General features: G+C 39.6%; 2 protein-coding genes across 3 annotated transcripts in view; one reads left to right on the top strand and one right to left on the bottom strand.

Moving 5' to 3' along the window:
* TM7SF3 (transmembrane 7 superfamily member 3) overlaps positions 1-9,481 on the bottom strand; it is a 42,569-nt gene extending 33,088 nt beyond the window's left edge. The window contains exon 1 of one of the 2 annotated variants that reach the window (XM_003828856.5): positions 9,082-9,481. In XM_003828856.5, coding sequence (XP_003828904.2) covers positions 9,082-9,172 — 91 coding nt within the window. In that variant the 5' untranslated portion in view covers positions 9,173-9,481. The remainder of the gene's footprint in view (positions 1-9,081) is intronic. The other variant, XM_055095821.2, reaches the window with a different exon arrangement.
* A 7,404-nt stretch (positions 9,482-16,885) lies between these two features.
* On the top strand, positions 16,886-24,816 carry MED21 (mediator complex subunit 21). Its single transcript, XM_003828853.6, has 4 exons — positions 16,886-17,640; positions 21,521-21,635; positions 22,444-22,544; positions 23,353-24,816. The coding sequence occupies exons 1-4, from the start codon at positions 17,599-17,601 to the stop codon at positions 23,527-23,529; spliced, it is 435 nt and encodes a 144-aa protein (XP_003828901.1). The 5' UTR covers positions 16,886-17,598; the 3' UTR covers positions 23,530-24,816.
* Positions 24,817-25,987: the final 1,171 nt, after the last annotated feature.

Genomic DNA, 25,987 nt, shown 5'->3' with positions numbered 1-25,987 from the left:
TGTTTTTTCTTTTTAAAAAGAAACAAGAAAAACATGTTTATATTTTCCAGGCCTTCCCATTATCATGACTATTTTATTAGAAAAGCAAATTATACATAAAACTATATGGATTTCAGTAAATTACACTAAAAATGTTTCATTTATTGCCCTTCAAGTTTGGTCCCATCCATCATGCATCCTCCAAGTCTTAAAAATTCCCACCCGTTTTGGCAGTATCAGTCTGCTTTCCTAGAAATTAATCAGATTTCTATCCTTTCACTGTTCACAGCATTCAACTCACTTACTATCCTGCCTTTTCTAGTCTACATCTTCAGTTTTTCATTTTTGTTCTCATTTTCCCTATTTGGCAATATTTATAAGGTACTCATGGACTAGGCACTCTAGTTGTTGGGCACCATGATCAAAACTGACACAAACAAATTCATAAAGGTTATCCAAGGCTTCTGTAATTATCACTTAAATTTGCCCTTTGATATTATTTTAGAAAATGTTCTAATAATCCTCATGTCTATCTCCCATGACATGAGCCTTCCATCAGAACAGTATACAGAACCTTTAAAAGCCCTGGAAGAGACTGAAGCCATCAACTAGAGAAGCCTTCATGGTAAACTTTTCTTAACCTTCCCTTAACCTATCACCCAGGATGAGGATGAATCACAACTCAAAAATACTTGGAGAAACAAAACTTTGGAAAGACAGTACGGAAACACAGAACCATGGAAACTAAAATACATTGTTAAACAACTGATGACTTAACAAAATAAGTAGGGGGGTATTAAAAGCAGGTGTCTCTTGGAGTATATTTTAACTGATTTTTTTTTTTTTTTGAGATGGAGTCTCACTCTGACACCTAGGTGGAGTGCAGTGGCGCAATCTTAGCTCACTGAAATTTCCACCTCCAGGTTCAAGCAATTCTCCTGCCTCAACCTCCTGAGTACCTGGGATTACAGGTATGTGCCACCACGCCTGGCTAATTTTTGTATTTTTAGTAGAGACGGGGTTTCACTATGTTGGCCAGGCTAGTCTCGAACTCCTGACCTCAAGCGATCCGCCCATCTCAGCTTCCCAAAGTGCTGGGATTACAAGCATGAGCTACCCTGCCCGGCTGATTTTTCTTTTTTTTACACTTGTCCTTCTTTTTCTTTCTTTCTTTTTTTTTTTTTTTTTGAGACAGAGTCTTGCTCTGTCGCCAGGCTGGAGTGCAGTGGCGCAATCTTAGCTCACTGAAATCTCCACCTCCAGGTTCAAGCAATTCTCCTGCCTCAACCTCCTGAGTACCTGGGATTACAGGCATGTGCCACCACGCTCGGCTAATTTTTTGTATTTTTAGTAGGGACTGGGTTTCACTATGTTGGCCAGGCTGGTCTCAATCTCTTGACCTCGTGATCCGCCCACCTGGGCCTCCCAAAGTGTTGGGATTACAAGCATGAGCCACCATGCCAGGCCAACTCTACATTTTAAATGTTTATAAAATAGGAACACACACTAGAAAAAAAAAGGGACAAAATGGGACATTCTCTCAACATTCTGTCACTGTTTTGCTTTCCCTTAAAATGGTAATATTTTTCTAGAAAATATATAATCCTTATAAAAGGTGCTAAATAAACAGAAAGTCAACTCCTCCAGCAAGTACAATGTACAGAAATCACCACTGCTAACAGTTGGGATATATCTTTTAGGGCTTAGGCAGATATAAGCATGCATATTTCCACATAGATGGAAAAAGATATAAATATGTTTGATATTGCCCATTTAACAGGTCTTATATATCTTTCCATAGCAACACAGATAATGCTAGCTTTACCATTTTAAAAGCTACAGAGTATTCCATTCTGGGTATGTACCATAATTATTCACCCAATCTCCTATTAATGAACATCTAGGCTGTTACCATTATAGCATGAATAATAAATTAATAAGAAATAAAATAGTTCTGATTTTGTGGAAGACTATTCCAGAAAGCATATGTGTCAGGCAATAAATCTATTTGAGAGAGTTTTTGCTGTGCAGTGTAACAGATGACCTTTGACCTTAAATGGTTAAACTGTACCTAAAAAGTCTTGTTCTAGTCTAAGATATCCAGAAATAAAAACAAATAGACCATGTGAGAATACACAATGATTAGGACCAAAAATTAATCTGCAGTCTTTGCTTCTGAATTCTTCTTCAAGAAATATACCTGAATTTCAGGAATAATTACAACTTTCATCTGTTATTTCCTGGATTTCCCAAAAGCTACAGGAAAATGATGCCTCATCATCTTCCTTTCCTCAAATGCCTACAGTGCAAACCAGGCAGAAGCCAGGTAATAAAAGGGAGGGACACTGTATACATTATTTAAAACCTGGTCACTTGACAAAATAGGTAGGGGTATTAAGAGGAAGTATCTCTGGGGGTGTATTTTAAGTGATTTTTTTTCTTTTCATTACACATTTCTTTATTTTTTAAATTTCTATAGTGACCATAAGGTGTCCTTTTCATAAGAAATTATAATACAGTGATTATACACCCTGGCTATCCATTACAATCATCTGGAGGGGATTAAAATAAAAACAGAACACTGCTGCCTGGGACCCTCTCCAGATGAGTTAAATCAAAATCCCTGGGGCTAAGGTCCAGGTATCAATTAAAAAACAAATATTCATTAAATACTATGCAGAGAAATACACAAAGTTTACACACCCATGAATTAACCAGCACCTAAACAGCATTCTAGCATCTTAGTGGTCCCCCTGTGGCCCCTCCCAATCACATCTTCTTTCCTCCCCAGAGGGAAATAGGGTCCTAAGTTCAAACACTAGGAATTTATTTGGAGGAATTCAATTGAATAGAATTTACAGCACAATTTTTGTGTGTTTGGCTTCTTTAAAATCAGCATTATGTTTGTGCAATTCATTCCAGCTGCTATAGGTAGCTATAACTCATTACCATAATTGTATACTTCATGAAATAACATGCCACAATTATCTGTTCTACTGTTAATAAACATCTGTATTTCTGGTTTAGAGTTATAAATAACTCTAAACATTTTCTGTGCATGTCTTTTGGTACACGCATATACACATTTTTGTTGGGTGGAACCTGTGAGTAGAATTATCAGGTAATAGGGTATTCTCATCTTCAGTAGATACTGCCAGTCTTCCAACAATGTTTTGCCAATGTATACCGCATCAACTTACTGTAGGAAAGTGTTCCAATTGCCCAAAAGTCTCACCAACACCTGGTATCATTCATTTATCTGCTGAGTATATAGTGGTATCTGATTGTGATTTTAATTTGCACTTCCCTAATTACTCATGGGTGTTAAGAAACCTTTGCTTTGCTTATTTGCTATTTGGATATCCTCTTTGTGAAACAGTCTGTTCGAGTCTTTTACACATATTAAAAATGGAACTGTCCTTCTTCAATTTTAGGAGTTTTTAATACATCATAGATATGAGTATTCTGACAGATATGTTGCAAATATATTCTCCCACTCTTGTTGCTTGTCTTTTCACTCTGTTACCTTTAGATTAACAGTTTTCATTTTAGCAGTCAATTTCAGGTTTTTCCTTTATGATTAGTCCCTTTTGTGTCATTTTAAAGAAATCCTTGTCAACATATACCAAGATCATGAAGATACATTCCCATGTTAACTTCTAGAAGTTTTTTTTATCTTTCACATTTAGAGCTAAAAATCAAGCTGATGCTGATTTTTACACATGGTGTAAGATAGAGGTCACAGTTCATTGTTTCATATGTTCATCTACTTGACAGCAACCTTCACTAAAAATACCACCCTGTAGTACCCCATGTTCTCTCACTTATAAATGGGAGCTATGTAATGTGTACACATGGGCCTACACTGTGGACTGATAGACATTGAAGACTGAGGAAGGTGGGAGGGGGCCTGAAGATGAGAAATTACTTAATGAGTACAATGTACATAATTCCAGTGATGGATACACTAAAAGCCCTGACTTCACTGCACAATATATCCTGTACCTACACTTGTGCTCCATAAGTTTATACAAATAAAATAATTTAAAAATACCACCATCTCCCTACCCTACTGCTTTGTAGTTCCACCTTTCACATAAGTCAAGTGAACATGTGTTTGCTTCTAGAGTCTCAATTGCATTCTACTGGCTTATTTGTCTAGCTATAGACACCAATCCTAACACAAATATTACAACTCTCTTAACTCCTGCTCCAAATTTGTTCTTCCTCCTCAAATTTATCTTGACTATTTCTGATCCTTTACATTTCCATATAAGTTTTAGAAATCAGCCTGTCAATATCCACACACACACAAAAAAACCTGCTGGGATTTTGATTGGGATGGCCCTGAATATATACATTAATTTAGGGAGAAATGATACCTTTAAAATATCTTTATCTTTAGAATTTTGTAATCTATGAATTTCCGATATTCCTCTATTTCTTTAGTTTCTCAATTTATCTAAAGAATGTTGAGATGTATTATGTTATTTTCTCTGTAGAGGTCTTTACATATCCCATGATAATCATCCCAGAATACGTAATGTTTCTTGAGGCTATTTTAAATGTACTTTTTCTTTTCTTTAATTTTATTTCTTAACGTTTTGTAGAGATGAGGTCTTGCTATATTGATCAGACTGGTCTTGAACTCTTGGCCCCAAGAGATCCTCCCCCACTCAGTCTTCCAAAGTGCTGGGATTACAGACGGAACCACAGCACCCGACCCTGCTTTTTCTTTTAAATGTCTATTTCTAGCTGTCTCTTCACCAATATATCTTTTATAAAAAGTTCTCCATGTAATTCTAATGTTTAGCTGGGTTTGAGAACTCCTAACATAGTGTTTGATAAACAAGCAAAGGATAAATATATATATTTTTCCCAGTCTTAGTTATCTCTAACCTAACATCTGTGTGAAAATAGTTTGGCAGTGTAACCCTGGCAATCCAACATCCATTGTACAATTTTTTTCAGAAGATTGCTTTAACCCAACCAGTTGTGGTTCGATTCCTGGCTGTGCAGGATTTTGTCATTTTTGATGTTCCAACGTCTAACACAGTATAGTCACCTAACTGGCATACAGTAAATGTTTGTTAAATGATGCCTGAACTATGTGACCTCAGGCAAGTAATGTACTTCCTCTGGGCTTCAGTTCCCTCAAAGTAAAATTGAGGTAACTGTGCTGCCATCAGTTGGCTGCTGAAAGTATCAAACAAATGGGAAACAACTTTTAAACTGCCCAAGGCTACACAATAAAGCATCATTTATTAACTTCCATTAGCTTTCCTGTGCTTCACACATTCATCTCCTTATTGAAAGAAAAGAAAGAAAGAAAGACAATCAGGCACTCAGAGCACCCCTATGAAAAAATTAGTGGGAAGAAAGGGACTAACATGTACAGGGCATTCACAGAAATTCCAGGCACATCATAAGCATTACGTTGAGAAAGAGACTTCCGAAGAGTGACAACAAAAGATACTGAAAGTCAAGACAACTTAAACAGCTCAGTCTGGTAGAAACTCATTTAATTTCTGCTCATAAAAACAGGTTTAGCAAAAGAAGACACATACTCAAAAAATATCCTGAAGAAGCTAACAGGAATTTAACTTCACCTCTAAGGCATATGGAAAAGGATTTATTAGAAGCATTTTATGAGGCATAATTATATCTTATGACTTGCAGAGTAGGAGGAAAAAAGACAGCACATCAAAAGATATTACAAAGCAAATGGCTAACATCAAGTTGGGGCACTTACATTAGCTTTCCTCTAAAAAGAAATGGCTTTTTTTGCCATCTGACCTATAGTAGGGACTTGAAACAATTTTTCACACCCATCTTCCATTCTTACCCAGAATCACTTTTTCTTTCCAATAATTCCACTTTAAAAAGAGCTGCCCAATCCTAATCCTTTCCTTTTTCTTTCCGAATCAGATCCTAATCTGGCAACCATAAAAATTTCCAACTCCTCCTTTTTACTATTTTACTGAAATTTACTTCTACTGTTTGTGTTTCAACACAACAACCAAATTCTAAGAGAAATCCATCATAGCCTAGTCTTCATAATTCTCTTCACATTAAAAACAAAAATGGTTCAGCTACTTGAGTTGGTCAGCAGTCAACCGCCCCTCCCAATTTCTCATTGTTATCTTCTTACAAATGTTCAATAGCCCTAAAGGTTGAAAGGGAACACAAAAATGAACATATTAGCTTCACACACTTTTTAGAGAAAGACAGCACTTGCAACTAACCATGAACGGCCTGCTACCTTGGTAAAGCATCATCAATAGCAAGAAGACTGAAAGGCCCAAATGATGCTGTGCTCAAGTCCAATTACTATGAAATTCCACGGGAGTTACTGGATATGAATCTAAACAAATGAAAGATGTTAAAGGCAGCAGTGAACTGGGACTCCAAGAGAAGGGAAAACTGCTTAAAAGTATGATCCATCTCATGTGCCTACTGGTCACAGAAAGCACCCTCCTCAGACATTCTAGGAACTCCATCTGCCACGTTCCAAGATTTATTTAGCATTCAGGCCACTACAGAAGTCATGCAAGTTAGCTCATCCTGCCAAAGATGGGTAAATCCTCCTAAATTACAGCAGATGCTCAATTTCTTCAGTTTGTACGGTTATCAGAATTATCATCATCAAACATCAATCCAGCCATTTTCTAGGAGGATTATGCAAGTCCTGAACTATGTCCTTCTACCTTTCTATATTTATTTTTAGCTGATAGATGTGGAGAATATCAGCTTTTATTATCACTCAGCAGTTAAGTCCCCACATTGTCCCTCTTCTGCACAGAATGACAATACCAATGCAAGGCAAAAAGAATAACATTGAGGAATATCAGTGCTATAATCACAGCAAAGAGGCAAAAAGCAGGGTCTGAAAAAATTAATTTCTCAATTTATTCATATTTTTTATCTTTTGTATAAAAATTTCTAGGTATTAAATACTAACACCAAGTAGAAAGAAAAAGTTCTGGACGCCTGCTCTCCTGCCTCAGGGGCTGGCATCGATCAACTAAAAACTCTAATATCTCAAATTCTTCACCTGTTAAAATAGAGATAGCATCTCTTCTACCTCCATCATAAGGCTATTTTGAAGAATGAGGATTCACAGAAGGATTAAGTACAAAGCACCATGCCATGTAAGATATTCTTATTGGAAGACAGCTTTACGGAAGTGGAAGGACTATGAAATTTGCAGGGAGACTCACCTGGGTTCAAGTCCTATCTGTAACCCTAGCAGCTGTTCATTTGTTCCTCTGACAAGGTAGGAAGATCATTACATTGTAGGGTGGTGGGGATTAAATAACACTGCACATGGAAAGCACCTGGCACACACTATACATAGTGAATGTTAGTGCCCTATTATAAGCAAGGTTTTTCTGCAAAAAAAAAAAGTTGCCCTTTTCAGCTTTGGCCTCAGTCCTATATACAAAGATCCTAGAATTCAGTTTGCACAAGGGCTTTTCAAAGATAAGTGCATAGCAACACAATCACATTATTCAGAAAATATTATGTTTCAGAACTGCAACTAGTCTATTAACCTCAAAACAAAACAGAATGTGCTTAGTTTCATGGAAAAGCACATGATGATCTGCCTGGCACAACTAGTGCCTTTTACATTTTATATTAACAAACCATGAGCTGTTGCCCAAACCCATTCACCAAGCACAAGACTTACAATCTAACATCCCATTCTGAGTTCTCACTGAGATGAACAAGAATTACCTGAAATCGGCCGGGCGCGGTGGCTCACGCCTGTAATCCCAGCACTCTGGGAGGCCAAGGCGGGCAGATCACGAGGTCAGGAGCTCGAGACCAGCCTGAACAACATGGTGAAACCCCGCCTGTACTAAAAATAGAAAAACTAGCTGGGTGTGGAGGCGGGCGCCTGTAATCCCAGCTACTCTGGAGGCTGAGGCAGGAGAATTGCTTGAACCCGGGTGTCGGAGGTTGCAGTCAGCCAAGATCATGCCACTGCACTCCAGCCTAGGCGACAGAGCGAGACTCCGTCAAAAAAAAAAAAAAAAGTCACCTGAAATCATCAAAAATGGTGTACTCATAGGGAGCCAAGCCCGGGCATGTTGCTTCTTGGCTCCCACAGGTGAATTTGAAGTGGCAATAGAACTTCGTTGATTCTTGTTTTTCTCATTTTAGTTTTACTCTCTATTAAATTGTTATTTTTTACAGTTCATTTATGGATGACAAGTTATTTCCTGTTGGTAGCTGCAATGATTGGGAATTTTGTGATCTCTGTAAACGAATTAATATATCATAGAGATCTATTTCCTGTTGGATATGAGACAACAGAGAACACAGTTTTTGTCCATTTGTCTTTTTTAAGGTCAAATCGATTAGAAATTTCTTGCCCTCAAGTAAGGAGAACAACTCTGATACCTAGACTGGCAAGCTTTTGTGTTTCTGTGTTTATTTTTCATTTGTGGCTGAACTTGTAGAATTGAGGGTATACACATTCTATCTGTATGTCTATGTATCTGTAATTCAAAAAGTCCTTTATTTCTCACTGTGAGTATGGAATGTTTTCCTGTCTCCAGATGGTATTAATAAATTAGATGGTAAAGGCTCTTTAAAAATAAAGCCTCATTCTGGGTTCATTTTCCCTCTCAAACTCTGTAGAACATAACCAGTTTGAAAAGCCTCTAGATTTGGGGGTGTAAAAATTCCATGCAGCTTGAGAGCCATCAGTCATTAAGCCGCTAGTTCCACCCCAAGTCTTGCTGTCCAGAAGCTCAGACAGTCCACTGGGCAGCAAAGAGGCGCTTTAGTAAGTTGAATTAAAGCCACAAACATGGCTGCTCCCTAAGGGAGATAATACTGTGTTAAAAAAAGAGAATTATTTATCTCTTCCCATTTCCTCCGCTGAATGAGGAGGTTAATAGTAAGACCTCCTTAGCCATGAGTGTTTCCGCTGCAGGAAACACCATTCGTGCCGGTTCTGGACTCACCACCCAGCGTGTACCAACGCCCCCAGCACCATCTCCCTGCTAGGCTGACAGACCCCGGGCGGATTTTGACCTCGCAAGAAATGCAAAAGCAACTTTGGGTTGCAGAAGCCAGGCGCCCCGACCTTACCCTCGCTGGAGTTCCCGAAGACCTCGGCTGCACCAGCCACCCGGTGTTCGGATGCCAGCACCGCTACGACCAGCAGCTGCAGGAACCCCATTGCTGCCTGGGCCGGGCTGGGCCCACGCCAGGGCTGGGGAGAGGTGCGGGCGTGCGCGCCGGGGCCCCGCAGCCTCGCCCACGCTATCCCGGGGCGCCCGCATCGGGCGCCATCGCCCGCCAGGTGCAGACGCTTCGCACCTGCCAGCTCCGCAGCCGCCGGCGCGCGCCCCGCCGAACTCCTAGCCCCAGCGAGAGGTTTCCTCTTCCGGCACCTGACCCCCAGCGCGCGTTCCCGCGCCTCCTCCCGGGCTCTCGCTGCGTCACAGCGGCGGGTCTCTGGGCGCGGGCGGCGCTGGGGCGTTTCCAGGCAGCGCGCGCCTCCTGCCGGCGCGCGGGGAACGCGCAGCCTGCGGTGCTCCCGGGAGCCCCCAGGAAGTCCTGGCTTGAGGCCCGGTCTTGCCCCACTTTTATCTCACCAAGTAGGCAAACCCACTGTGAAAGTACAAAATAACTTTCTGTTGCGGACTAACGTCGCCAGGCTCCTGTTTCCGTGTTTAACGGCCCTTTACAACAGCAAAAAAGAGGAATCAGTTGCTAAAAACACAATTGAAGGTTATTTCCCCCGGTAGCAATTGTCTTCGCTGCCGAGGCTTATGTTAGCATAAAAATGCCAGGAGAATGCTGTTTGTGTAGTGGTTACCGCACTAGTCATAAGCACTACATTTAAAAGTAGTTTCGTTTTCTCTAAGCGAAATATCCTCGAAGACACGGCCTTGGTCTGAACTTCGTCTCAAGTCTCATACCTGAGTGCTGTTTGAGGGACAGTAGTCCATGTGACAGATGGCTCATCGATGATGTGGAATTAGACGCATAGACTTAACGTTATTTGGGGAGGATTGTCTTGCTTTCCTTCCCTGGTTTTAATTTTTTTCACTTATATATTTTGATGAGCAACTTATAGCTTGGAAATTACATGTTCAGTTAATCCACTACTAAGGTAACAATATATAGCTGTGACCATAATGTGAAGAAGTGTTAAAGACAAAATTATTCAATGATACTTGTTAAAGCACCGAACGAAGACTATTGAGGACTGTCTCAATTGGCATAGGGACCACTGCAACCGGGTCTTGCAGTGGGGAAGAGGGACTGGGCTCAACTCCGAATACAGCGTGGGCAAGAGGGAATTTATAGCCAACCAGCAGTACGGAGTTCAGTGGATGGAAAATTACTAAGAGGAAGCATCAGAGGTAAGGGGCATTTGGTGAAACTGACCTAACAGGACTTCTGAAGACAGAACATCACCTGGGGGATGGTGCAGGGTGAGGAAACTGATTAGATATGGAGGAAAGGGGGTTCTTCGCTAAAACTGGATTTTTACAAAGAAGTGCACAGATGGACCTAGCAGAAGATTCAGAAGCCGTACTAGAGTTTGGCCAAGCAAATAATCTTTGTCATAGGCACAATTCCTTCTCTGCTTTCCCACTGCCTGGTCCAAATTTTCACACCTTTGGTAGCACTATCTATTTCTGTAGTGCTTATTCACTCTCCCACATGCCCCTATTCCTATAACCCTCAGATGAAATCCAAGGAAGATGAAAGGAACAATTATGATAAAGGTAGCATCTGAATCAGTGGATGGATTATTCAATAAATTGTGTTCTTAACTGATTAGCTGCACTATGGGCAGAGAGAAGCAGAACTCTATCTCACACTAATTGTAAAAACAAAATCCCAAAGTAATAAAACCATAAAAGAGCTAGCAGAAGAGGGCGCTCTTTTTTTTTTTTAATAAATTGATCTCAAAATGGGAGGAGCTTTCTAAGAAGCAAAACAGCAAAGGAAACAACCATAAAGGAAAAGATTGGTAGACTTGGCTACGTAAATGCTTTTTACATAAATATTTAAATTTTATTAAAGTAAACACACAAACAATATGAAAAGGCAAGTTGATGACCAAAAAAAAAAAAATTAGCAAAGGACATGAATGGGGAATTTCACCCCAAAAAAGAAATACAAATTACCAGTAAATACATGAAAAAAGTTCAATCTCACTAGTAAACAAATTAAAAAATCAAATTAACAAACTAAGATGTAAACATTTTAAAAGTATAAAACATCCAGTGTGGATAAAAGAGCTAAGAAGGAGGCATTCTTAGGTAGGGATACTGGGAATATACACTTTAATAAAGTAATCGGCATCAAAAATGTTTAAAAATCTTATTTTTGTAGATTTGGTATAATCCACTTTTAGATTTAAGTACATAATTAAATACACATATAAAAATTAGTATAAGCTGGGGGAAGTGGTATGCGCCTGTAGTCCCAGATACTCAGGGGGCTGAGGCAGGAGGATTACTTGAGCCCAGGAGTTCAAGAGGGCAGTGCTGTATGATTGCACCTGTGAATAGCCACTGCCCTCCAGCCTGGGCAACATAGTGAGACCCCATCTCTTAAAAAAAATTAGTGTACAAAACTATTCATAGAGTATTATTTAGAGTAGCAGAAACATCTAAAACAACCTAAATGCCCAACAATTAGGAGTTAAATAACCTATGATAGAGCTTTATAAGAGGATCCTGTGCAGCCCTTCATTTATATTCTGATTGAAGTCTTTATGAAAAGGCAAGTTATGATGCAATAAGTATATATAGTACGTGGCTTTTGGTTTTTTTTTTTTAACATACATCTTTTATTGACTCAGAGGAATGGATACTTTTGTTGTTTGTTTGTTTTTTTAAATGGAGTCTTGTTCTGTCCCCCAGGCTAGAGTGCAGTGGTGCAATCTTGGCTCACTGCAACCTCTGCCTCCTGGGTTCAAGCAATTCTCCTGCCTCCGCCTCCCAAGTAGCTGGGATTACAGGCACACACCACCATGCCCGGCTAATTTTTGTATTTTTTTTTAGTAGAGATGGGGTTTCACCACGTTGGCCAGGCTGGTTTTGAAATCCTGATCTTGTGATCTGCCCACCTCGGCCTCCGAAGTGCTGGGATTACAGGCGTGAGCCACCACACCCGGCCTGTAATTTTTTTTAAGAGACAAGATCTCACTATGTTACCCAGGCTGGCCTTAAACTCCCAGATGTAAGAATTAAAGAAGAAAGAAACAGGAAAGGTGGCTTAGAAGTCAAGGACAAGTTTATTTTAGAGAAAACAAACCTGAAAGGGGCTTCTGGCCAGTTAGGTTAGAGGCACACTCTCTTACGGACTAATAAGAGTTTTTAAGGATTTAGGGTGGGAGAGTTTATCAGAGGCTTGGACTGCTTCTGTGTCTGTTGTGCTTATCTGGGAGGGAGAGTTGTGTGTCTGTTCCCATACATCTTTTTGCAGCTGCAGGCATACCCCCTGAGTCTGCTTTTAGCTTCCCTATCTTAGTGCACCTGAAGGGAAAGGAATGTACTTATTAAGGCCCACTGTTTTACTGGGGCCCATTGTATGAGGGTGAAGTTTGGCAGTTACCCAAGAGAATTTCCCCCCACCTCCCTTTGTGCCTGAGCTGTCTTATCTGTGTTTTACTGTCTGCTCTTTCTGGCTGCTTATAGTTAGAAGAGAAGTGATTTCCTTGAAATGCATGAGGCTAGAAAGGGAGCTGGAACTTAAAAGTGGTGGTGTTTGTCCGAGATGACGGTGCTCCTGGTCTGTCACCAGACTCAAGCAATCCTGCCACCTCAGCCTCCAGACTAACTGGGACTACTACAGGCTCACACCACTGTGCCTGCCTTGTTTTCTTTGTAGTATGCATTCCTGGTTATGTGCATAGAAAAAAAGGTTGAAAAGTATATGCCAAAATGTTTAAAATAGTTATCTTTAGGTGGTTAAATTAAGAATGATTTTCTTTGCACATTTCTGTGTAAAAGTTCTACATTGAAGTGTATCATTTTTAAATAAGAAATTATGATTTTGTAAAAGATACATATAATTTTAAAGGTTTTCTTATAAAAGCATTCAAGATATAAGTCCACCTTCCTGAGTATGACACATAAATGCTTTTTGTGATGCAACTCCTGCTCACCTCCCTAGGTTCTTGCTGCAACTAAAATCAGACCTCTACATGCTGGCCACATTGAATTAATTTAAATTTCCTGAACTGAGCCTATTCTCTCTCCTCCATACCTTTGCATCGCAGTTCCCCAGGCCTGCAGTTGCCTGTGCATGCATGACAGTTGATGACAGATGTGTCAGCAATCAGAACAGGGCCTCATTACCTTGGCTTCTAAGTACAGTATTGTGACAGCTTGGGAGGATGATTCACTGGGGTTCCATGCTCATGTCAGAGTTCCATTGGAGAGCTGAGAAGCAAACAAGCTTAGCAGCTTTGCAGATTAGTTCATTTTTCCTATGTATTGAAAGGAAATGCAGAAACTGAAAGATTCCCAAATCCAAGATATGCATCATTAGAGGCTTAAAGTCTGTTTAGGCCAGGCGCAGTGGCTCATACCTGTAATCCCAGTACTTTAGCAGACCAAGGCAGGAGGATCTCTGGAGACCAGGAGTTCAAGATCAGCCCAGGCAACATAGTGAGATCCCCATTCTTACACACACACACACACACACACAACCAGAAAAAAAAATTAGCTGGGCATGGTGGGGCACATCTGTAGTCCTAGATACACAGGTGCCTGAGGCTGGAGAATTGTTCGAGCCTAGGAGTTTGAGTTTGCAGCGAGCCATGATTATGCCACTGTACTCCAGCCTGGGTGACAGAGCAAGACCCTGTATCTAATAAAACAAAAGTCTGTTAAAATTTAGAAAAGGAAGGAAGGGCAGGAGGGAGAGAAGGAGGAAGGGAAAAAACTTACCCTAGCTTTTTAAATAAAACCTAAAATACCTTAAATGGAGCTGGGAGTGGGGATCCAGGGAAAAGGCAGGATTGAATCTCTGTGAAATTTGCCCATTCATTCTTTCCCACTCTAATCTCACCTTCATCCTGTATTTTTTAATTCTTATGCTCTTTTGTGGGTAGTAATTTACATTCTTTGTTCATTAAGTTAAATTCAGTAAATGCTTGTTTAGTAGCTATTATATGGAAATTATTATGCTAGGAAACTCATTCATTTGGTTGATAAATATGTGCCAGGCTAAATGTTAGGTGCTAGGTACTGGAAATATGGAAACAGAATATGTTTTCTGCCTGCAAGTAGCCCATGGACTGGTGGGTGAATTAGCGTGATGTACAAATAATTACAGCTCAGTATGCTAAGTGCAATAACAGAAGTGTAAGGAACAATTGTGTTAAAGATTGGGAGCATTTAATTTTCAGAATTCAGGAAAGGCTTTTATAAAGAGATGTTTAAAATAAGATTTTGTTCACTAGTATAGTGGCAAGTAAAAAAAATAATAATAGGCCGGGCACAGTGGCTGACGCCTGTAATTCTAGCACTTTGGGAGGCCAAGGCGGGTGGATCACCTGAGGTCAGGAGTTCAAGACCAGCCTGGCCAACATAGCAAAACCCCGTCTCTACACAAATACAAAAAACTTACCCAGGTGTGGTGGCGGGCACCTGTAATCCCAGCTACTCTGGAGGCTGAGGTAGGAGAATCACTAGAACCCTGGGGGCAGAGGTTGCAGTGAGCTGAGATCGTGCCACTGCATTCCAGCCTGGGCGACAGAGTGAGATTCTGTCTCAAATAAATAAATAAATAATAAAATAAGGTTTGAGTACTGTGTGGACAATCACCAAGGGAGCAAAGTGGAGATGTGGATGGAAGTGTAGGCATTTCATACAAGGAAGAAATAATTATAGGTGTTTTTATATGGTGTGCATTTTTGTAAAACAGCAGAACATGTTTAGGGAATTTCAAAGAGTGTGGTATAGAAAAATGCTTATTTATAGTTATTCATCCCGGCACTAAGAACAGTTTAGATATTTAATAAATTGCAACTGTGAGTATTAAAGGTATTTAAAAATTGCTAAAGGTGTTTTTCTTAAAAAATAGTTGCTACAGTCATAAAAACCAAAGCATTTGCAAGATTGACTGAGTGGCTCACTGCTGAAGCTGTAAAGGGTATGCGAGGGTTCACTATACTGTCTACTTTTCTATATCTTTGAAACTTTCAATAATATAAAGTTTCAAAGAAAGTACTCACCAAAATTGTGTGTTTAAAATATGAGATCTGTAATACTGGGTTCCTGCTCCTAAAACCATATAATCCAGTTGGCGATGCAACAGAAGCAAATGAAAAAGCATATGAGAAAGTGTCCAAATCATGAAAGGAAGAAAGGAGAGGTCCCTATGGACTCTAGCAATTCATAAAATTTATATGAGAAGTGTACAACTTAAAAAGGTAGGGTAAGGATTAAATAGCAGGAAAGAAATTGCTTTGGGAAAGGTAAAGAATGAGGAAAGAGCTAGACCAGTGGTTCTCAATTGGGGGCAATTTTGCCCCCCAGCGACATTTGGGACTATCTGGAGATACTTTATGTTGGCATAAATGGATTGGAGGGATGCTACTGGCATCTCAGGGGTAAGGGACAGGGATGCTCTAAACATCCTACAATGCACAGGTCAGCATCCCACAGCAAAGAATAATCTAGCCTGAAAAGTCGAGTGCAGCCATTGAGAAATCCTGAGCTAGATGCACAGACTATATTTGGCAGGTGGGTTATTCTTGAAGTCTACAGCTTCAAGAGCTTCCTAAACCCCTTTTCAAATGTAGGCTAAGTTGAGAGTCTGGTCTGGGGAAAGGGTCCACAGCTTTTATCTGATTCTTAAAAAGATCCGTGGCCGAAAGAGGCTGAAGAACCAGGAAAACCAAGGGGTCAGGGACCTTGGCTGAAACAGATTATTTCACTCAGAAAATTATCAAGAGGTGAGGCTGGGTCTGTTTGCTGGAGCCAGATTATAGTAAATCTTGAAAACCAGGCAGAGATAGTTGGACATCAACCTGAGGTCTCTGTGGAGGCACGGAAGATCTATTAGGAAGATAATGGCAGGACAAAAACTGTGTCACAATATGAATGTCTTGAAGTGGCTTCTCTACTTCAACTGCCCAAGTTCCCTTCAATCAGGCTGCATAACTTAGTATTCTTATGGAGTGGACTAAACTATATCCAATCAGTCACCAATCCATATTAATTTTTTTTCTCAAAAATATATTTTAGTCTTTCTTTCCCCGCTTATCAGGGTCAACACCCTATTCTAGGCCCAGCTCATCTTAATCTTGGACAACTGCAAAACCTTCCTTAGTGAGTCCTTGGCTTATTCATCTTTGCAAATTGAGCACTGGATATACTTCCTGGTATGTGGCAGGCATTCCGTAAGGTACACTCTCAAGTGAGGGTGGGAGGAGAAGGTTGTAGAATCCCCCCAAGTTACAGTGAAAACAAATTACAGAGTGATTTCTCATTAGTCCCATGATGGGGAACATGCCTCATCCACGTTCTTAATGAGGCTCCAGTAAGTCTGTAGACTGTTTGGGGATGAGGGTGGGGCATGGGTGTGAAGCAGAAGTGGTGCTTCACAGTAAGTGTTGGGATAAATCCAACAAGCTGAGTTCCCCAGGGACTGTGTCTTCCACCTTCCCCGCAGCCACAGGAAGGTAATCACGGATAATCAGCCTGAGAAAGAGGATATGAGAGTTTTTTGAAGTCTACAAACCTGTTATTTGCCGATTCCAAACTCATTTCTTACCAGACTATCCTCAGGCTAAATTTCCTTAAATACCAAGTTTCGATTATCATTTTTCACACTTAAACTCTCAATAAGTCCCAACTCTAAATCTAAATTGTGCAGCTAATTTTTCTTGGCCGAGCACGGTGGCTCACGCCTGTAATCCCAGCACTTTGAGAGGCCGAGGCGGACGGAGCACGAGGTCGGGAGATCGAGACCATCCTGGCTAACATGGTGAAACCCCGTCTCTACTAAAAGTACAAAAAAAAAAAAAAAAAAAAAATGCCGGGCGTGGTGCGGGCGCCTGTAGTCCCAGCTACTCCGGAGGCTGAGGCAGGAGAATGGCGTGAACCCGGGAGGCGGAGCTGGCAGTGAGCCGAGATCGCACCACTGCACTCCAGCCTGGGCGACAGAACGAGACTCCGTCTCAAATAAATAAATAAATAAATAAATAAATAAATAAATAAATAAATAAATAAAATATATTTACTCTTCAATTTGGTCAATAAATAAACACGAGAGGGTACGAGAAATTACTAAAAAAAAAAAAAAAATCCCCGCAGAATCCAACAATCTCTGAAGCCTTTAACACCTAACAACCCCAAGGGGAGTATTTCGGCTCTTGGACTGTATTTCAAAGAGATTGGACCCCAGACCATTCCCCCAGTTACTCAAAAGATCCAGCCTCTCCTCAGGTGTAGCCCGCTCTAGAAAGGCCGCCTCGGGAGTACCACCCACTCCTGACGGGGCGGGGAGTTCTCTCCGACCCCACCCGTTCCAAGGACGCAGCCCTGTGATTGGCCATGACGCGTGCCAGAGCTGCCCAGTCGCGGAAGAGCCGCTGTTTTGGCGTCCGTTTGCTGCGGTAGGAACATGGCGGATCGGCTCACGCAGCTTCAGGACGCTGTGAATTCGGTGAGGAATTTCATTCGATTAGCCTCTGTCTTTCTCTTTCTTGAGGTAAAGCAAGGGAGGAAAGGGGCCCAAGAGGCAAAACTTGGAAGTGGGGAGCGGACTGAGAGACAGGGCTTCGGCATAAAGCGCTCTCTCGGGAGGCGCCACCGCGAACTCGGAGGTTTGAGGCCGGCTGCCGGGCGGTGCTTGAAGGTGCGGGAGGGAGCAGTCTCTTTCGCTTGAGGAGACCGGGAAGATCGTTCTTGTCCGGGTGAGGCCGCCAGGACTTGTGGGCTGCGCGGTCCTGTCGTGTTCCCTGAGGACAGTTTTATTTTCTTGCCAGTGGTGCTTACGGGTTCTCTTTCTTTTGGGGGTTGGGAGGAGAAGCAGGAGCTTTTTTCTTTCCTCATCAATTTTAATCCACCAAGGGAGATCTCATGCTCTGGATGACTGGGTTTTTGTAATGAAATGTCAGCCGAGAGTATTCCTTCACCAGCGCTTTCAGGTTGGTGCGGGAGCGATGCTGAGGTGAGGTGAGAGATTTTCTTTCATCTTAGCTCGTTCCTTTGGGCCCAGAGTCTCCTTCCATCTCTTGCCTCTTGGCCATCCCTCAGAATACATCAGTTTGGGGACATCTTTATGATAGGAAATCTTCTAATCCTCGTATGTCTTTCCGTTTATTTGAGTCTTTTTTCTTTTTTCTTTTTTTTACTTTGGAGACAGTGCCTTTCGCCCAGGCTGGAGTGCAGTGGCGCGATCTCTGCTCACTGCATCCTCCGCCTCCCGGGTTCAAGCGATTCTCCTGTCTGAGCCAAACAAAGTAGCTGGGATTACAGGCGCCCTCCACCACGCCCGGCTAATGTTTGTATTTTTAGTAGAGACGGGGTTTCACCATGTTGTCCAGGCTGGTCTCAAACTCCCGGCCTCAAGCGATCCTCCCGCCTCGGCCTCCCATAGTGCTGGGATTACAGGTGTGAGCCACCGTGCCCGGCCTACAAGTCCTTTTTAATGTCTCCCCCAAATTCTACTCTCTATTAAAGGCCAAGTCTTGTAAGTAGCTCCCCAGCTTTGTTCCTTCTGGTTATTTTTCCTCCACACTATGCCTGAGTGGAAAGTAGAAGCAAAGCCAGAGGATGCGCAGTCATGGGCCCCTAATGAAGGGGTCATGTTCTGAGAAATGCATGGTTTTGGCGATAACTTTTTTTTTTGTTTTAATAAGTAGAAGTACAATGTAAAATAACCATAAAACAGTAAATACATAAACCAGTAACAAAGTCATTTAGTATCATTATCAAGTGTCATGGACTGCACATAATTGTATGTGCTATGCTTTCATACACTGGCAGTGTGGTAGGTTGATTTACAGCAGCATCACCACAAGCACTAAGGAACGCATTGCGCTACAGCGTTAGTACTGCTACGCTGTCACTAGGTAGTAAGAATTTTTCAGCTTTATTATAACCATAGGGGACTGACATAATATGTGCATGCCGTTGACCAAGACGTCAGTGGGTATTCCCATGCGGCAATGGTTGTACTTATTACCATTACAAGTTAGATTGTTTTCTGCTAAATAGTTTTCCATTGATAGTTATGTTTCTCATTGTCTGATTGTGATTTAATGTCCTAGATAAGGGGCTAGAGAGAAAACATGCTGATAGGAAAACATAAGTACCTGGTTTCCTTGCCAGTTTTTTTTTTTTCCTCACTGTAAGCTAATAACTTGGCATTTTTCTTAATACATCAGGCTTTGTACACTTGAAGAGTGTGAATCTACTTGTGATAAAACTGATCTACCCTGGGTGAATAACACTAGGTTTTAAGCTGAGAGGACCAGCCTCTAAATGTTGAATTCACCAAGATAAATTCTACCCTGCAGGGACTTGCCTGGGCTGCCAGCCAGCCTTCCTCAGGGAACTACTCCTTTGAGGTTTTACGAAATCAAATTGTAATGATGCTGCTGGATAGAAATCTTATTTTAGGGAAAATTTTGCATATTCATACATGTCTTGTAACTAGAAGGATAATAAGGACAGAGTGAATATGGCCTTAACTCCAGGTTAGGCATAATGATAATTGGATTTTGGAGAAAAGCCTTTAGGATAACTAGTATGAGTGCCTACTGTGTGTAAGCACCATCATGTTTACAAAGAGATACTCCTAAAGGAGGTTAAAAAATGTCAAATACTCAGGAGACATTTAAGTGATGGAAAAACAGTATGTGGTTAGGGAGTTATAATGAATTGAGTATTTTCAGCTTCAGGTTCTGATGTAAATTGGAATATGGAGTGATGTGAACCAAAATAGGGGGAATCTTCTTAGCATTTATCCTAATCAGAATTATTTGTATAACTTTTAACATTTGTTCTACCCTCTGAAAACCGTGAGTGCAGAAGCTATGTCGCATTCACTATGTCTCTGTAGTGTTTATATGCAGTACTTTAGTTATTTTCCATAAATTTTTGTTGACTAAATGGATCTTAAAAGCTTTTGAAGGATGGAAAAGATAGACACTGTGCTGAATATTTTTTTGTGTGTGTTTCCTCTGTTACAACAATGCTATAATAGGAGAATGTATCCAATTTAAAAATGAAAAATGCTACTTGGATTAATAGAGCTAGGATTAGGACCTAGGTTTGTATACATCTGAGCACTTATTGCTCCATTACAATTAGCAAAACCTGGGCAAAGCCATTTAGTCATAAGTGACTTTATGACTAGTTAGATAAATATGAAGGAGTAGTGGAAAACGAGTCAGTAGAGTTGACTTAGATTATTGAAAGCTTCAAAACAGCCTGAGTTGGAGATTTATCTTGAAGACAGTGGTGGAGTAAGCTCAAATGTTTTGATCAGGGTAAAATAAATAACCTGGTGAACTGGAAAACAACAAGAAGACTATTGTAATAATTCTGGTGTGAGATAATTGGTTGAACTAAGCAACAATGATAGAAGGAAAAGAGAAAGATTTGTAGTATTAGCAGAATATGAAGATCAAAGGAAAGTAAGAATCTGAAGTTAGATTGGTTGACTAGGAGACTTTCAATACAAATTAAATATTAAAAAGAGGAAACAGTTGCCTTTGAGTTCTGTCATTGAAACAATGGCAGAGAAACCCAGTGGAAATACTTATTAGAAATAGGAGGTTTGAGAGGTCAAGACTAGGTAAGAGAAATTGGTAGGGAGGATAGGTGTATTTAATTTGGAGATGGTAAGGAATTGCTATTCCCAATCTTTAAAAGCACTTAAGGAATACTTTTAGAGTACAAGAGTTTAAAAATTGAGTCTTGAACAAATACATTTCTGCTTACTTAAGGTGCTTTTCTGAGCAGCCTTTTCCTCACTATTTCTTTACACTTGTAACTACTCCAGTCTCAGAAAAGGAATCATGAGCGTGATGATTGGATATTCATATGCTTGTGTGAGATGTGCCACCCTTGAAAAAAAAAAAAGAAAGAAAGAAAAGGAATCATATACTTTGTGCATGAGAAATAAATTTTTATTAAACATGATGCCATAGATATTTACAAGTCAAATTTGCTCTTTTCCATCACTATCCCCAAAAAGTCTTTACTTGTGGCTTACAATAAGTATTGGCCAATGTTCTCTTATCATTTTACTATCACAAGAAAAGAAAGATTATTTTGTATTTCAACTGTTTCAACTAGATTTATATCAAATTTAACTTTACCTAGATTGATACCAAACTTAGTTTCTTTGCAGAATTAAAACGTTTAATCAACATTAATAATAACTGGCTTATTTTATCAACAATCACTCCTTTCTGTTTTATTCCCTTGCTCAGAGATTATCATTACAGAAACTTATTGTTGTTGCCATTACCAATAAAGTCCTTAAAACTGATAAGTCCTTTCTAACCTTGATATGTTTTCTTTGGCCTAAGCTTGCAGATCAGTTTTGTAACGCCATTGGAGTATTGCAGCAATGTGGTCCTCCTGCCTCTTTCAATAATATTCAGACAGCAATTAACAAAGACCAGCCAGCTAACCCTACAGAAGGTAAACAGGTTTTCTTAGCTTCTCTTAGTTTGACTCTCACATTTTTTGTAATCCTTTAAAATTAGATTTCTTGAGAAATTCAGCTTATTTTATTTCTAAAATTGTTTGAGAATATTACAAGTTTTGTTTGTTGTAAAAAATTTACAGTCAATTCACCTAACATCTCATAATTCTGGTTCATGTCAGATAATAGATTGTTACTCCTTTAGAGGAGAATTTGTGTTAATTTAGCTGAGTGAGGGACCTTAACAGGGAAGGCATCCCATTTATAAATTTCTTTATTCAAGTGACCACTATATTGTCATAATAAATGAAATTACATACATTATGCTTAATTCCCAATTTGAGCTAAATGTGTAACAGGATTGGTGTATATTTTAATCATTAGAATCTTCTTTTTTTTTTTTTGAGACGGAGTCTCGCTCTGTCGCCTAGGCTGGAGTGCAGTGATGCGATCTAGGGTCACTGCAACTTTCGCCTCCCAGGTTCAAGGAATTCTCCTGCCTCAGCCTCCTGAGTAGCTGGGATTACAGGCGCATGCCACCACGTCTGGCTAATTTTTGTATTTTTAGTAGAGATGGGGTTTCATCATGTTGGTCAGGCTGGTCTCAAACTCCTGATCTCGTGATCCGCCTGCCTTGGCCTCCCAAAGTGCTGGGATTACAGGCGTGAGCCACCACGCCTGGCCGAATCATTAGAATCTTAGGGCAGAAAAAGCTATATGAAGTTTCTGGTTTCATTAACTTAAAATTTGTTTCTGAAAACTTGAGGTTTTCTAATATCCTAATCTAGCAGTATCTTTCTCTAGAGTATGCCCAGCTTTTTGCAGCACTGATTGCACGAACAGCAAAAGACATTGATGTTTTGATAGATTCCTTACCCAGTGAAGAATCTACAGCTGCTTTACAGGTAAGCCTCTATTCCTTTGAGAATTTTACCAGTAATAGAGAATTTTGAATTAAAGGAGGTTTGTGCTGCTATAACAACATACCTGAGACAGTAATTTATAAAGAACAGAAATTTATTTTCTCACAGTTCTGGAGTCTGGGAAGTCCAAGATCAAGGCATTTATTACTCACTGTGCATGAGTAATGAATTTTTATTAAACATGGTGCCATGTTTAGGGCCATGTTGAGGGCCTTCTTCCTGTTTCCTCACATGGCTGAAGGCAGAAGGGCAAAAGAGCAAGAGCTCCCTCTTCAACCTCAAGCCATATTTTAAGGGTACTAATTCCATCTATGAGATCTCTGCCTTCATGACTTAATATTCTCTTAAAGGCCCCTTCCCTCTTAATACCATCACATTGGGGATTAGATTTTAATGTATGAATTTTGGAGGGGACACATTCAAATCATAGCACCTTTTGTTATAATATTCAAATTTCCATTATAAGGAAACCTCTTATTTTCCTCAATTAGTCTCTTTTCCTAGTGAAGAATGAGAGGAGGGTGGCATTCTACAATTGGAGTAGAATAATGGTGTCTAAACGTAATGTGTAAGGGAGTCACTTAAAGATATCTAGAGATCTCTAATTGAAAAGTCATTCTTTTTAATAATTCACATGGGGAAAATTCTTAAAAGTTGTCTGATTTTTAGAATTTCTTTACTGAAAAACATATCACAATGATTGCAAAGTCATCCAGATTTAAAAATAAGTACATCTGTGACAGCTTCTCTTTCTAAACTCTAAAGATTTTAAAATTTGTGTCTTATAAAGGCTGCTAGCTTGTATAAGCTAGAAGAGGAAAACCATGAAGCTGCTACATGTCTGGAGGATGTTGTTTATCGAGGAGACATGCTTCTGGAAAAGATACAAAGCGCACTTGCTGATATTGCACAGTCACAGCTGAAGACAAGAAGTGGTACCCATAGCCAGTCTCTTCCAGACTCATAGCACCAGTGGATACCATGTGGCTGAGAAAAGAACTGTTTGAGTGCCATTAAGAATTCTGCATCAGACTTACATACAAGCCTTACCAACAATTACAGAAACATTAAACACTATGACACATTACCTTTTTAGCTGTTTTTAATAGTCTTCTATTTTCACTCTTGATAAATAAGCTTATAAAATCATGATTGAACCAGCTTTAAAGCATCATACCATCATTTTTTAACTGAGTGAAATTATTAAAGCATGTAATACATTAATGAACATAATATAAGGAAACATATGTAAAATTCTGTTATGACATAATTTATGTCTCCATTTTGTTGTATTGGCCAGTACTTTTACAAATCAAAACATCTCTCAAGCCAAAGGAGAAGACAGTAAGAACAGACATAAGGGACATTTTAGTTTAGGCTAGTGTCCTGCCTCTTAGAGGTGGCATTGTGTAAATCTGAGCTTTGAGCAAGAAAGTTTTGGAAATTGTGTTGCTTTTAAGAAATAGTGTGGCTGGATAAGAAAGTCACATTTATGCAAATGTTTCTTCTGCTAGAACCTCATACCTGTTCTAGTTCATCTCCACGTTTATTTTACCAAGAGATCCTCTGTCAAGAGAATTTCCTGGCTGTTGTGAAATAATTTTTCTACATCCTGAACTATTTTTCCTATTTCTTTTCACCTTGCTTTTTTTCATCCTTAATTTGCTTGTCATCACAATGAAGTATGTTTTTTGAATCATCAATTCTTTCTCATTCTCCATTTATCTGAAGGTTCTTTTGCCCTTATTAACCTCTCAACTTTTATTGCTGTATTCTAGTCAGACCAGAACATACTTCCACTACATCAGTTACTTGGCATCATTTCACCTCAGTTTATTATTGCCAAATAATAATTTGTGTCAGCATTTTCAACTATGGTTACTCATCCAACCCTTGGATCTCTTTGAGTCTACTGATTATCTCCACTGGAAAGGTGGAATTGAAATGTGGTCCACGTTTTAACTAGCTATTTCCTGGGGCTGTATTTTTCAGAATATCCTGAGCTACATTTGCTGCAATCTGTTGCTATTCAGAGTTTAAGTTTCAGGAGGAAACAGGAACAATAGAACACTCTGCCTGTTATTTTTGTTGTAATCAAGCTTTTCCACAGTTCTTGAAAAGTACTATGTTTCAAATTTTGGGAACACCAGCGTTAGCTGTAAAAGTTGCAGCAATTTATTGGCTAGTCATAGAAAATTTTTGAACTTTTAACTGTATTTTAATTGATGTTTATTAAAAACTCTTTGCTATCAGATATTTGGCATAAATCTGTACTCTTCATTATAGTTTTGGGGGGAGAGAAGATTCAATCAGAAAACTTTTTCAAAGTACCTAAGTATTATAAAGGAGTCAAAAGTACAAAGAGAAAAGGTCAAGACATTTTTCAAATGAGGGAAAACTAACAGGATTTATCACTAGTAAACCTGCTCTAAAAGAATTGTCAAGGGAAGCTTTTTAAAAAGAAGGGAAGTTATAGCAGAAGGAAACTTAGAATGGCAGGAATAAAGAAGGCATAATGTATAGGGTAAATATAATAGACTTCTCTTGAGGTTTTAAAAATTACATTTGTTATTTGAAAGAAAAAAATTAACATTGTTTTATGTGATTCTCTGTAGAGGATATACAGTTTTTTTTTTGTTGTTCTTGTTTCTGTTTTTTTAAGGTGAAGTCTCTGTCACCCAAGCTGAAGTGCAGTTCTGTGATCATGGCTCACTGCAGCTTCAACCTGGGTTCAGGTGATCCTCCCACTTCAGCCTCTTCAGTAACTGGAACTACAGGCATGTACTACCACGTCCAGCTAATTTTTTTTTTTTTTTTTTTTTTTTTTTAGAGATGGGGTCTCACTCTGTTGCCCAGGCTAATGCCAAACTGCTAACCTCAAGATATTAATACTATACAGTAGACTGTAAGAAATTAAGTATTTGTATCATCCCTAGAGCGACACAGATTTTTCCCTAAAAAACTACAGATTATTTTCAAAAGCATTAATAAATTAAGGTGGAATACTAAAAAAGATTCAGGTAACCCAGGAACGAGAAACAGAATAAAACAATAGTAAACCTAAATTTTATTTTATTTCATTAATACAGCAATAATTAAATGTCAATGATCTAAGCTGATTTAAATCTAAAAACTGGATAAGAAGCTGTGGCTTGTAATTAAAAATAGACCTTTATTCACTAGACCTACAGTTTGCTTTTTTCATATGTTAAGAAAAGTTTAATATCCTGCTTCTCTATTTCAGTTCTAGGGGCACCACCATCAGTTAACCCTAAAGATTTCTGTGGGTGAAACCATTTTGATTACCATCTTGCTCTGCTGCCAGTTATGGTAACCAAACTCTCTTTGTTTCTGGATGCTAAATCTTTCCACTTGTGCCTTAACTACATCCTAACTCCCGTCATCTCCATTGAATTTAAGGAGCC

The sequence above is a fragment of the Pan paniscus genome, chromosome 10, assembly GCF_029289425.2.
Source record: "Pan paniscus chromosome 10, NHGRI_mPanPan1-v2.0_pri, whole genome shotgun sequence".
Taxonomy (NCBI): Eukaryota; Metazoa; Chordata; class Mammalia; order Primates; family Hominidae; genus Pan; species Pan paniscus.
This window is presented reverse-complemented; position numbering and strand designations above follow the sequence as displayed.

Excerpts from the sequence above, each read along its gene's own strand:
- MED21 (XM_003828853.6), top strand. The coding sequence starts at position 17,599 with ATGGCGGATCGGCTCACGCAGCTTCAGGACGCTGTGAATTCG. Across the intron at positions 17,641-21,520 it reads TTCAGGACGCTGTGAATTCG|CTTGCAGATCAGTTTTGTAA; the intron begins GTGAGGAATTTC and ends CTTTGGCCTAAG. Across the intron at positions 21,636-22,443 it reads GCCAGCTAACCCTACAGAAG|AGTATGCCCAGCTTTTTGCA; the intron begins GTAAACAGGTTT and ends ATCTTTCTCTAG.